The sequence below is a fragment of the Monodelphis domestica genome, chromosome 2 (genome assembly GCF_027887165.1).
Source record: "Monodelphis domestica isolate mMonDom1 chromosome 2, mMonDom1.pri, whole genome shotgun sequence".
Taxonomy (NCBI): domain Eukaryota; kingdom Metazoa; phylum Chordata; class Mammalia; order Didelphimorphia; family Didelphidae; genus Monodelphis; species Monodelphis domestica.
In genome coordinates, this window is record NC_077228.1 from 226,024,826 (window position 1) to 226,038,240 (window position 13,415).

A 13,415-nucleotide genomic window follows, 5' to 3' on the forward strand; every position below is an offset into this window, starting at 1 on the left:
ATCAAAGATCAAATTATCATATATATCTAGTCCAACCTTCTCAGTTTACAGATGTAGAGAACCTGAGGTTAAATTAATTCATCCAAGGTCACACAGGTAGTAAAAATAGGATTTGAACTGAAGTCCCATGATTCTAAGACTTTTACCTGGACCATAATATTTCCCCAACTGAATTTCAAAATACAAATCTTAACATAAGAAATAAACTGAGCAGTCTTACCTGAATGATGAGGTAATTTTAGAACAAAAGGCTTCATATCTACCACGTAGTGATCAAATTCTGCATCCAAGCTCTCCCATTTTTCTTCTTCTCTTGCCATTTCCAATCAAGGAGTCTACAAGAGTTAAAGTTTTAAATAAATTGGTACACATGTCTTCCCATTTGCCAATAATATTAAATATAAAGTAAGAAATGTCACAATTCTGGGCCTTTTTAGTAAAATTACTTCTAAATTGTGACTCCTTTAAATTATGAGTCCTGCTGTGAAAGGAATTATATATAGGGTCTATAATAAGCATTTACTTAATTTTTTTAAATTATGTCCTTATTTTTTTAAAAAACATATTAGAGAAAGAGTGACTTAAAATCTATTTTTGTAGTTTTAAAACATTTGTTCCGTGTACCAATAAGTCTAGAAAGCAAAGCTATATGTCCTCTCTTTTCAGCTTTGTTCCTTCTATATCCTAAAACTTTATAACAAATTCTTTCTTGATTTGTATAACATATTCCATTAGATCTTGAATTTTTAAACCATTAGGTCTAGTAACCAATGGTTATAATTTGTACTTCTATATATTATTATACATAGTTGGAGAGCAATTATAAGTTCAGTTAAAAAACAAATAGAAATATACTGAGACTTAAGCAAGGTATATCCACTTCATATCACATATGGTACATACCTGCCCATAAAGCCACACATTTTGCAACAGCAAAAATATATAAAACAAATTATTTCTTTTGGGGTTTTGGTGGCATGAGACTAGGGAAGAGATGAAAAAGAATAGCCATCAATAAACCACTGTGAAATGGGCAAAGAGGTTCTTCAAAATGGTTTATTGAGTTATTTTAAAATAAGCTAATTTTATAGAAAAGAAAAATGAAGTCCAATAATTACAATAATTAGTCCAAAAAGTCCAGTCCAAGTAGAATTAATGACAGGCAAAGTCATTAAGAAGAGATAAATCATATTAGAATTCTGAAATCCCAATCTCCACTCATCTGACCATGTTGCAGATGAATTGGTAGCTAGTGCAAAAAAGCACAGTGAAAAGTCCTTAAAAGGAGATCATCCACAAAGACTTTCAAAAAGAAATTTCTGCTATCTACCAATAGCAGAAAGTAAACTAAGAATAATGCAAAGTGGAAATTATGATTAGATATATGGCAAGATTATTTTTCCTTCTGTTTATCATACTATCTTTAAAGTTAAAAATATATAAAAACATGAAATGCCTAATCCATATCTTTCATTTTTGTGTGTGTGGACATAAAGAAAATCCAAATGGTCTCTTCCTTCAAGGAGCTTACATTATTCTGAGGGATCCAGTATATATATACAAATAAGTACAACAGCTCTTTGGACCATCTATGCTTTTGAGAATGAAGACCATTCTCAGCAACCATATTTTTTTCAGCATCTCATAAAATGTTAATATATCTCTAAGAGTCCAGAAAATTATGATGAAGGGTCCTTTGAAGAAAATTCAAATCTAAATGTTGGAAAAACTTGCAACAGTTCACCCAATCTGTTGTCAAGTATGAAACAAAATTAAAAGCATTACCAGGGGGTTTCCCCATAATAAGAGAGCTATATGTGATCCCTTCCCAATCAAACATTTGTACTAAAGAAAATGGTTCACTTATTGAAATCAGAAACTTCATGGGTAGAAAAATCCAGTGGATGTAAGCCCAAATGCTGCTTGTGCAATTTCTCAAGCCTCAAAAGAAGAGTTAATTCTTGAGGGAAGTGATATTGAACTTGTATCAAAGTAAACTGCCTTGATTCAACAAGCAATAACAGTATAAAAAGATATTTTTAAAAAGTGTTGGATGGCATTTATTGAGAAAGGCACTGTGCAACAGAATGATGAATAAGTCCAAATTATATAGATGCCAAGGGACTCAACATTTACTCATATATTATAATGAAATATAGCGTTTTATTATTAAAATAAAATGCAGTTGGTTATTTGGAGATTTTTCTCCTTTTAAAAAATCTGTTCCCACTAAGAAATTATGATAAACTTTTATTTTAAAATGTTCTGAACAAGACCAAAGGTTAATTAGGAAGGTGACACTGGGTTCTTGAATACTGAACTCAAATTCTAGGAGATCTTTCTGTTATACAAGAAAAGTTTTGAATATGTGGCTTTTAACAGACATAGAATAAAGTCCAACAAAAGCTGCCTGCCAGAAGACTTATCATCCATTTCTTCGCTATAATTAAAAATTATTATTAGGAGAAAAATATAATATGAAAAAAATTAAAGAAGAGAACAGTCTTAACAATGTGCTTAGGGTAGAAAAAGAAGGAAGAATAATCAGAAAGGCCTTCATGGAAGAAGTAGTAATCTGAGCTGAATAAAGGAAGACTTATTTTGAGAGGCAATTAGTAAAGGAGTACATTCTAGGTATTAGAGACGGCTTGTGTAAACACAAAGAGGGAGATGGAGTATTACATTTGGGGAACAACATATTAGTATGAAATAAGACTGAAAAGGATATAGAAGACAGATTGAGGAGGACCTTAAATGCAAGGCTAAGGAGTTTCTATTTTGTCCCAGAAATAGTGTGAATCCACTAAAGGTTTAGGGGAAAATTAGTGAAAAAGTCAGACTCTAACATTACAAAGTTCCTATGAGATGACATAACTAATTTCTCATTATAAATGTGTCAATATAATAAAAATGACAATTTTACATAAATTAATCTTCTTATTCAGTGTCACACTGAACTGCCCAAAAATTATTTTATAGAGCTAAAAAAAAATAATAAAATTTATATGGAAGAACAAAGGGTCAAAAATATCCAGGGAATTAATGAAAAAAATGTAAAGGCAGGTGGCCTAGCAATATCAGATTTCAAACTGTATTACAAAGTAGGAATCATCAAAACAATCTAGTTCTAAGAAACAGAGTGGTAAATCAGTGAATCAACTAGGTACATAATACGCAGTAGTAAATAACCACAGTAATTTAGTGAAAATCAGAAGATCCAAGCTTTTGGGACACAATCTCACTATTTCAAAAAAACTTTTGGGAAAACAGAAAAAAAAGAATGGCAGAGTTTGTATATAGACCAACATCTCATACTGTATACTAAGATATGGTAAACATGGATACATGACTTGGACATAGAATGTAATATCATAAGCGAATTAAGGGATCATAGAATAATTTATCTGTCAGATCTATAGCTTAGGGAAGAATTTATGGCCAAACAAGAAATAGAGCATTATAGGATATAAAATGGACAATTTTTATTATATTAAATTTAAAAGGTTTTGTACAAACAAAACCAATGTAGTCAAGATTAGAAGGAAAGCAAAATGCTGGGGAAATTTTTTTTGCAGCAAATATCTCTGATTAAAGGTCTCATATCTCAACTATATAAAAAATGAGTCAAATTAATAAAAATATAAGTCATTCTCCAACTGGAAATTGTCAAAGGATATAAATAGGCAATTTTCAGGTGAATAAATCAAAACTATCAATAGTGATATGAAAAAGTGTTCTAAATTACTCTTGATTAGAAAAATGTAAATTAAAACAACTCTGAAAACACCTCACATATATAAGATTGCCCAATGTGATAGAAAAGAAAAATGATAAATGTTAAAGGGGATTTGGAAAAATTGGGACACTAACATACTGTTGGTGGAGTTCTGATTTAACCTGATTTAAAAATTTTGATTTAACTATTATGGTGAAGAATTTGGAACTATGCCCAAAGGACTCTAAAACTGCACTTTGATCCAGCAATACCATTACTAGATCTGTATCCCAAAGAGATTTTTTTAAACAAGGGAAAATGATCTGCTTGTGTAAAAATATTATATATATATAATATTTATATATATATATATATACATATTGTGGAGATTAAATTTAACTCTCCCCTGATTGTGAAGATTAAAATATAACCCCTGCCCTTTTTTAGATTTAATCACCAAAGGTGTAAACACTCCATTCACACTTGAGTGTGGGAGGTCTGTGACCCAGGTGTGCTATAGTGAATGATGAATCAGAATGGACTGACTGCCTCCTGGGCAGTCCTAAAGCAGGACTCCAACTGTGATTGGTAGATGTAGAATTAGGGGAAGGCACAGGAAGTGATATAAGAGAAAGTGTCTTTAAAAGGGAGTTACAAATTCCTGAATGGAGTGCTACTGGCAGTTCTTCATTCTTTGAAGTAGAGGTGGGTGAAGAATGTGCTGACGGGACCTGAGACCCTGTTTCCTGGTGAGGCTATTCTAAAATCTCTTCCTTTGAACTGACATGTGGTGAGTGAAAAAGCTGACTCTTAACTGCTGGATTTCTCTGAAGAGACTTCCCCAGGTTCTCAGCTTTGCCGAGACCTAAGGACTAACTCTCCCTGCCCAGGTTGAACCAGGGACAGGAGAGTAAATTACTTAGTGCTTAAGCTAGATATCTTACCCTATTCTCTCTCTTATTTTCTTACTTCACTCTTTCTACATTTTGTAAATAAATCTCTTTGCAATAAATTAAATTCCTGGCCACCACACTTAAATAATCCAGTCCAACGCTTTTAAAAATAAACCTCTTTTCCCCCTTACAATATATAAATGTGTTTGTGTGTATAATATGTGTGTATGACCCTGAGCAAGTCACTTAACCCCAAATGCTTAGCCCTTACTGCTCTTCTCCCTTAGAACTGATATATAGCATCTATTCTAAGACAGAAGATAAGAGATTTTTTAAATTATGTATATAAGTAATGGGGGGGAATAAAATATTTTTTAAAATGAAAATCATACATAAAGCTTTGCAAACCTTAAATACTATATAAATGCTAACTATTATCATTGTGATAACTGTTGGAAGAATGGATGAGAGTAAAATAAAATGAGAAGCTAGGAGATGAAATACAAGTCTATTACAACAGTTGTGAACTTTAGATTACTCCACCATACTTAGTCTAACAAAAACAGGAACGTCTACACCCATACTTAAGGATTAAGTATTTAGGAGGATGGCCTATGACAGACATGTGCTAGCTAATGACAAATCAGAAACAACTGACAGACCCCTGGGCTGTGTGAATCTTAAAAATTCTCAGACCCTACTTCAGAACACTTGGTTAAGACCATTCCCCATTTTAAACAATGAAGGGACTTAGTCAGGAATGTGAGAACTCTACTCCACCCATACTTAAGCATACTTTAGGGGAAGATAAAGTTGTAAACTCTTTACTGAACAATGAAAAAGTACTTAACTCATACTTATAGTGAAGCAAAAGCCTTAAGCTAAGTCTATTTTTAGAAAGGTGCTAAGTACCTATGAAGGTCAGGCAACTTGCAAACCTACAAGGGACAAGCTTAACAAAAGAGGTGTGATATTTTAGTCTACTCAGGTGTGAACTACTCAAAAGTTTAGTCTACTCAGGTGTGAATTAAGAATGGTCTGTCCTTTGGAAAACGTCTACTGTGATTGGTAGATGTGAGAACTTAGGGGAGGTGACATAGGAGAAAATTCTCTTTAAAAGGAAGTCTCTCTCAGAGAACTGGGTGGCTAGCTGGAGATTCAGCTGGCCAAAGGTGAACTGGTGGGTTTCTGAACACTAGAGTCTTGCTTGGGACAAATCTTGTGGTGAGTTTATAAAAGACTGACTGATCTCTCTCTTAAGGCTTAAGCCTTAAGACTGGCCTAAGCTGGTCTAGCCCTTTTCCTACTATTCCCTCTTACTCTGTTTCTCTCCCTTTCTTTAATTCCTTCATTTGTATTAATTAAAATCTCATAAAAACCCAGCTGACTTGGGTATATTTCGTATTTGGGAATTTTTCCCTGACAACCACTATATTTTTGATTTGAAACCATATTTACGCGGTCAAGTTTAACCAACCACTCGTAACTGCCTCTCTCCGGCCTCTTTCTGTGGAGAGGTGGCTCTGGTGGCAGCTTGCTGAGCATTTTGGCATCTTGCCGTGGTGGCAGCTATTGTCCGGGGTTGGCGGTGAGTTTAATATCCCAGTTCAGGTGAGGCATCTTCACTGAGCTCTCTCAGAGTTTAGGCTGATTCTTTTCTCCTTTACCTTCCAAACACTATCCTCTTAGAAAAGCCTCTAATCTTCTTCAAAGACCTCAGTGGCAAAGGTCTTGAACTTCCCCTGGCACAGGTCAGGTGGGAGAAATCCTATACCCTCTTTAGCTCTCTTCTCCTTAATTCCTTCCCTCTATATTAATTAAAATCATCATAACTTTCCAAACTGACTTGGGTATTTTATTTGGGATTTTCTCTGGTGACCAAATTAATTTAGATTAGGTTACAACCCTAAATTATCCTTATACAGTCAAGGTAAAAAGTGATGAGGGCCTAAATTAGGTGGTAACCACATAACGGGAGAGAATGGAAGGGCAACAAGATGTCATGCAGATAGAATGGACAAGATCTGGCAACTAACTGAATGGAAGGTGGGGGAAAGAGTCAAGGATGACACTAAAGTTACAAGGTAGTGGTATCCTAAATAGAAATAAGACAATTTGGAAAGGCAAGTTTGCCTGAGAAGATGAATTCTGTTTGGACACATTTGAGATACCTACAGAATATGTAGAAGGGATTAACTAGCAGGCAATTGATGACACAAGTGAAGTTCAGGATTTGCACAGAAATGGTTCTTCAATCCATGGAAACTACTGAAGTTTCCCAAGGAGAAACTATAGAGATAGAAAAGGGATAGGAAAAATCCCTGCAGAAGACCCATGGAAAGAAAGCAGAAAATGAATGATGATCCAGCAAAGGAGAATAAATAAGAATGGTTTAACAGGAGGATAATTAGAAGCAGTGTCAAGGAATCCATTAAGGAGATAGCATTCCAAATGACAGAGCTATCAATGGAGTAAAAAATCACTGAGAATTCAGAAAAGGAAAGAGACAGAAAAAAGGGCACTGAACTTAGCTGTAAAGGTATTGTTGGCAACCTAAGGAAAGAGTCATTTTAGTAGTGATGTTATCAGAAGCCTGAGAAGAGTGATAAATGAAGGAAATGGCAAAAGTGAGTACAGTGAGTTCATTGTAGAAAAGTCTGACAGTGAAAAAGAAGAAAATAAAATAATAGCTTGAGTTGATGGAAGGATCAAATGAAGGTTGTTTTTTGTTTTTGTTTTATAAATGGGGTATTCTAGAGAAAGGAAATAGACTGAAAATGAAATAGAGAATATGATAGATGGGCAAGCTCCTCAAGCAAATGAGATGAAACAGAATTTGAAGCATAAGTAAGGTGTCTTAGCAAGGAGAAGGGCCAACTCTACCATTTAAATACCAATAAAGTGATCGCAACAACATGGAGACGCTGGAGAGATTATAGGGAATTTTGGGAAATCTGGGAAATAAAGTCAAAGATTCAAAATCTCCATTTATACAAAACCCATCAGAAGATTTTTAAAAATTCCATTCAAAAAAATTATAGAAAATGTAAACTATTTGGGAAGCCATCTATTAAGTGGAGCTACCCAAATATAACAGGAAAAGATTCCAAGACACAGAAAAAAAGACAGATCTAAATAAGTGGAGAGGTAGGTAGTAATCACCTTTGCTTTGGCTATGACAAAATAACAAAAATGACAACACTACCTAAATTTTCTTATATTCAAAAAGTTGTTACTAAACTGTTTGTACTCTTTGGCACAGTGATACCACTATTAGGCATAAACTCCAAAGGGAAAAAAAGTAGAACCCATTTATAGAAAAATATTCATAGAATTTTTTGTTGTAACAAAGAATGGGAAACTAGGAAGATACCCATCAAAAAAAGAATTACTGAACAAATTATAGTATATAGATGTAACCAAATATTACTGAATTATAAAAAAAAAAATGAAGGAGTAGGTTTAGAGAAGCCTGGGAAGATTTATAATCACTTATATAAAGTGAAGTGTGCCAAAGCTAGAGAACAATTTATAGACAACCCTTAAAAAAAAAACAAAAAAAAAACTTTGGACTTAAGAAAACAGATCAATACTACAACTACAAATGGGAAGTGGGGACATGCTTCCCATTGACATAAAAGAAAAGAATGAAATAAACACTTTCAGACATAGTCATTATATTTTGGATGACTATGTTAATTTGTTATAAGAAATGATTTTTGGAGGGGGATGGGGGAAAGAATTGAAAGGGAAAGGAGTACTAGTGATAACCTATCAACAAATCTTTATCCTCCAACTCTACCACTCAGGAATAAGATCATAGATTTAGAGGTGATAGAGCCCTTAACATACCATGAATTCCAACCCATTTATTTTAAAGATTGGGAAACTGAAGCCCAGAGTAGTTAAGTGACTTGCAGAAGATCATACAGCTAGTAGGTATCTTAAGTGGAATTTTAACTTCAGTCATACTGACTTCAAGTCCACTGCACTCTATCATTATTATACTCATTATAGCCTCTAGAATCCTAGTTCCAGAAAATACATTTTGCTTCATTCTAGTCTTCTTTAGCTCCTTCCTTCTCTGGCCTTCAATGAAATCTGGCTTCTGTCAAACACCACTATATTCCTCTCCAATTCTGGATGTACATTCTTTCATTCTTTACTTCCTGGCTTCATCTCAGTGACCTAGAGGAATACTCATTGCTCCCCAGTCTTTTTCTAAGCAACTTGAATACCCCTTTGTTTCATTCAGTAGCCTTTTCACTAGAAGTTCACTAGTTCACTAGATTCAAATTTATCATTCAATTCAGTTCATGGTGCGCTGATGTATACTGGTTCCCAAATCATTTCCCTCCTTTTTCAAGTTTAGTATACTTCATATTCTTCCTCTCCTCAACTCTTACCTTCATACAAGGAGGCTTAAACACCTAAATTAATGTTCCTTCAAAGATCCTAACCCTCCAGCATATCAGTCTCCTCAAATCCTATGACTTATTCTACCATTCCACTTCAAGCATCCACAATCACACCATAGAACTATTTATTCATATTCAAAAATTTCCATAATCAAAACCTCTTGACATTCTCCCTCCAAACTATTATTTCAATTTTCCCTATGTCTGAGCCTTCTGAATCTATTCCATTTCCTTCATCCCACAGTACTAGTCCTAAAATATCAATCACTCTTTCTCTAACCTCACTTTATTCCCTTCACTATTTCAACTCTATAATTAGTTAATTCAAGGTCCACATTGTCCTCTGTTCTCAAGAGACTCGTGCTCTACCAAATTCTAACCTTAGATTGAAGGCAGTTAGGTGGCACAGTGGATAATGCCTAGACTGAAGTCAAGGAGACTCATTTTTGTTAAGCTCAAATCTGACCTCAGGAACTTGCTATCTGTGTAATTCCAGGCAAGTCACTTAACCCTGAGCTAAAGAAGGAAATGACAAACCACTCCAGTAGTTCTGCCAAGGAAACCCCAACTGGGTATGGCTGAACAATTTGGGATTACTCCTACCATCTGCTTCTTCTTGTACTACTCACATGCTTTCGAAGCAAGCTGGAAGTAGTTAAGCAATCAAGCTGTTGGAGTCCATTACATATTTGTTATCTACCCAACCCCAGAATTCGGGCAGCAAAGTAATCTTTCTATGCCTCTCTAATGGATTCTATATCTGACTTCCCTCACATGATATTCTAAATCTAAACCTCCTATGCCTCCCACTTTCTGCTCCCTCTCACCTGAGGACTTCACATCAGACTTTGGCATGGAACATCTCTTCTCCTCTATTCTATATACCAAAACCCTTTGGTGTCATCCCTGACCCTCTACCTAACCCTTTCACTCTCTGACAATAAGGTTGCTCTTGCCAAGACTGATCTCTTTGAATGCCTTTGAATCCATTCCTTAGAATCTTCCCTCACAGACTCAATCATCCCCTTCCTCTTTAATCTCTGACCTCATCCTACCTATATTCTTTTAACTGTATAGACAAGCATGCTCTTTTCTCCCTTTCTTACACCTGCATTTGTGAATCTTAAAACTGTTCAGACTGTACTTCAGAAGATTTGATTAAGCTATTCCCCATTTTCTACAATGGAGGTACTTGGTCAGGAATGTATTGAGAATTTTGAAATTACTTCACCCTGCTCAGACAGTGCCTTAGGGGAAGATAAAGTTGCAAATTCCTGATTGAACAATGAAAAGTCCCCAACTATTACTTATAGTGAAGCAAAAACCTTAAGCTAGATGGTCCATTTTTAGATCTAATACAAAATACCTATAAAGGTTAAATTAATCACTAAAAGGTCAAGCAATTTACAAAAGGCAAGCTTAACAAAAGAGGTGTGAAATATTCAGAAGATATAATCTACCCAGAGAAGGTGAGAACTAAAGAGTGGTGAGAACTAAGAATGGGCAGTCCTGGGGAAAAGTGTCTACAATGATTGATAGATGTGAAAATTTAGGGGAGGTGACATAAGAGAAAAATCTCTTTAAAAGGAAGCAAAGGAACAAGTTCAGGGCAATTGAATTCAGTTACAATTTGAATTCAGTTTGGAGGCTAATTTCAGTTTGGAGTAGAAGAACCCTGCTTGGATACCATCTTGTGGTGAGTGATAAAGACTGACTCGCTTTCTCTTAAGGCTCAGGCCTAATGGCCTAGGCCCTTTCTACTATTTTCTCTCTCTCTCTTTCTCTCTTCCCATGATTCCTTCATTTGTATTAATTAAAATCTCCATAAAACCCAGCTGACTTGGGTATTTTCATATTTGGGAATTTTCCCATGGTGACCACTTATTTTTTATTTAAATCAAGACTCTAAAAAATATCTTTACAGTTTGGCTGAAACATTTACAGTTTTGGCAATTCACAGTCTTGGAAACCCACATTTTTGCGGTCACACATTGGCCACAACCATTTCTCAAGTTATTGCCCTCTATCACTTTTTGGCCAAACTACTAGAAGAAGCTTAGTCATTTCCTCTTTCCCAACTATTTATCCAGTACCAGTCTCTCCTAAGCTCTAGACCCACATCATTAAATGCCTATTTGACATTTCAAACTATATATTCACTAAACGTATCAAACTCATTATATCCAATACAGGACTCATTATCTTTTCCAAAAATCCATTCGTCTTCTAAGGGTACCAATATACTTCAGTTTCCTCAGAGGCTCTCAGCCTTGGCATTATCCTCAACTGTATTCAGTTACTCCATACAAGACAATCAGTTGCTAAATCTTGCCTCTTCACTATCTCTCACTCCCATATCCAATCTATTGCTAAAGTCTGTTAGTTTCACTTTGCAATCTCTCTCAAATGAGCCCCCTTCTCCAACACTGCCACCATTCTAATACAGACCCCGTTCACCTTATGCCTAGACAATTGCAATCTGCTGATGGGTCTGCCTGCAGTAAATCTTTTCCCACGCTAATCCATCCTTCATTCAGCCACCAGAGTGATTTTCTATAGTGCAAGTCAAACCAAGTCATCCCTTCTACACAGTAAACTCCAGTGGCTTCCTATTGCCTCCAAGATCAAATACGAAATCTTCTTCTGGCATTCAAAGTTCTTTATAATCTAACTCCTTCCTACCTTTCATTTTACACCTTACTCCATATCTCTTAACTCTTTTATCCAATAGCACTGGCATCCTTGCAATTCCAAGAAAAAGAACTCTATTTCTACTCAACATTTTCCCTGGCAATCCAGTCATGCTGAGAATGCTCTCCCTCATCTCCACCTCCCTGGCTTCCTTTAAGTTTTGACTAAAATATCATCTTTTACAGTAAGCTTTTCCCAATCTCTCTTAATTCTAGTGCTTTATGTCTATTAATTCCCTTTTATACTGCACATGGCTTGTTAATAAATATTGTTTTTGTTTCCTCCTTTAGATTGCTGTTATTCAGTTCATGTCTGATTCTTCAGTGACCCCCGCCCCTTTGGTTTTCTTAGCAAAGATACTGATTTGCCATTTCCTTCTCAGTTCATTTTACAGATGAGAAAATTGAGGTAACCAGGTTTAAGTGATTTGCTGGAGGTCATACCATCTCTGAAGTCAGATTTGAACTCAGGAAGATGTCTTTCAGGCTCCAGGCCCTATACTCTATACACTGTGCACCCACCTACCCTCCAATTAAGATTAGTGAACCTCTTTGTGTATCTAGGGTGATTAGCACAGTACCTGCCACATGGGGGGGTGGGGGAGGCGATGTCTGTGGATTGTTAACTATGTTCAGATCCACGGATTCTATCAGGATAGAGTCTGTTCACACCATATGCTTCTACCGTATTTTTTTTTTTAATTCTGACTGAATGTAAGTTCTTTGAAGGCAAAAGGCTGTTTCGTTTTTGACTCTAAATCCCAGCTCCAAGCGCAGTGCCTGGATTACAGTGTGATCTTGAAGATATTTGTTGACTGGTCCAGATGGACTTTCGGTTTAACCGAGAGCCAATTGGGGGAGGGGGAAAAGGGGGAAAGTACGGGAGAGAGACCGGGAAAGAGAGACCTCATATTTCTCTTCAGGTGGGACGTTCTGGAATCTATAGGCTCCCACAGATTCCACGCCCGGCCTGGGCCCCGGGAAAGATCGTAGAAGAATGTGAGTCGCCCTGGGGGCAGAGCGCGTGTCCCGACCCCAGACTAGAGGGGAATAAAAGGTACAGTAATAGCGGGTGGGGGAGAAGGGGTTTCTCCTCCATCTCCCCCGAACCTAAGGAAGGACTCCTGACCTCCACACAGAGAGGGAGCGGTGGACCCTACGCCACTGCCTCCCCAACTCCCACTCGGGACCCTGGGTTGCATGGGAGAAGAATTAAAAATCCTAAAAAGCTACAATAACCTGGCGCCCCTACGATCAGCCGTCCTGTCAGCTTCCCGCGGCCACAGCCGCCGCCTGCCGCCGCCAAACGATTTCAAACCACAGCTTACTCCTCCTAGTGTGCCGCAGCCACCGCCCGGGCCGCCCAGCAAGTAGGGTAGAAGGATGGGATAGAGGGGAGGACTTCCGTCCTTGAAGGCCCGCCCTCCCAGGCCCGGACCGCCAATGGATGGGGCCGTTGCTATAGCGATCTCCCCCTCCCCTTTTTTTCCACCGCCCGCCGAGACTACGCAGCCTGAAATTTACCGGAGCTCTGGATCCCGTATTTCTCAGGCCTCTCTGACCCCTCACCATCTTCAGGTTGGGAAGAACCGGATTTCCAAGAGTTCCTGAAAACTAGCGGGCTGGGAAAGTGGGCAGGCTTCTTTAAAGAAACCACTCTGGAGTTCTAGGCCGGAATTAGTGAAGAAAATTGAATTCG

The 13,415-nt window shown here is 36.9% G+C and overlaps 1 protein-coding gene across 7 annotated transcripts in view; it reads right to left on the reverse strand.

Moving 5' to 3' along the window:
* The window catches only part of CEP112 (centrosomal protein 112), a 595,424-nt gene extending 582,318 nt beyond the window's left edge, over positions 1 to 13,106 (reverse strand). For 4 of the 7 annotated variants that reach the window (XM_056817267.1, XM_007482762.3, XM_056817268.1 and 1 more), the window contains exons 1-2: positions 12,956 to 13,105; positions 221 to 335 (exon numbers count right to left, since the gene is read on the reverse strand). In XM_056817267.1, coding sequence (XP_056673245.1) covers positions 221 to 320 — 100 coding nt within the window. In that variant the 5' untranslated portion in view covers positions 321 to 335; positions 12,956 to 13,105. Of the gene's footprint in view, positions 1 to 220; positions 336 to 12,955 lie in introns of all 7 variants that reach the window. The other 3 variants (XM_016430687.2, XM_016430686.2, XM_056817269.1) reach the window with 2 other exon arrangements.
* Between the last annotated feature and the right edge of the window lie 309 nt (positions 13,107 to 13,415).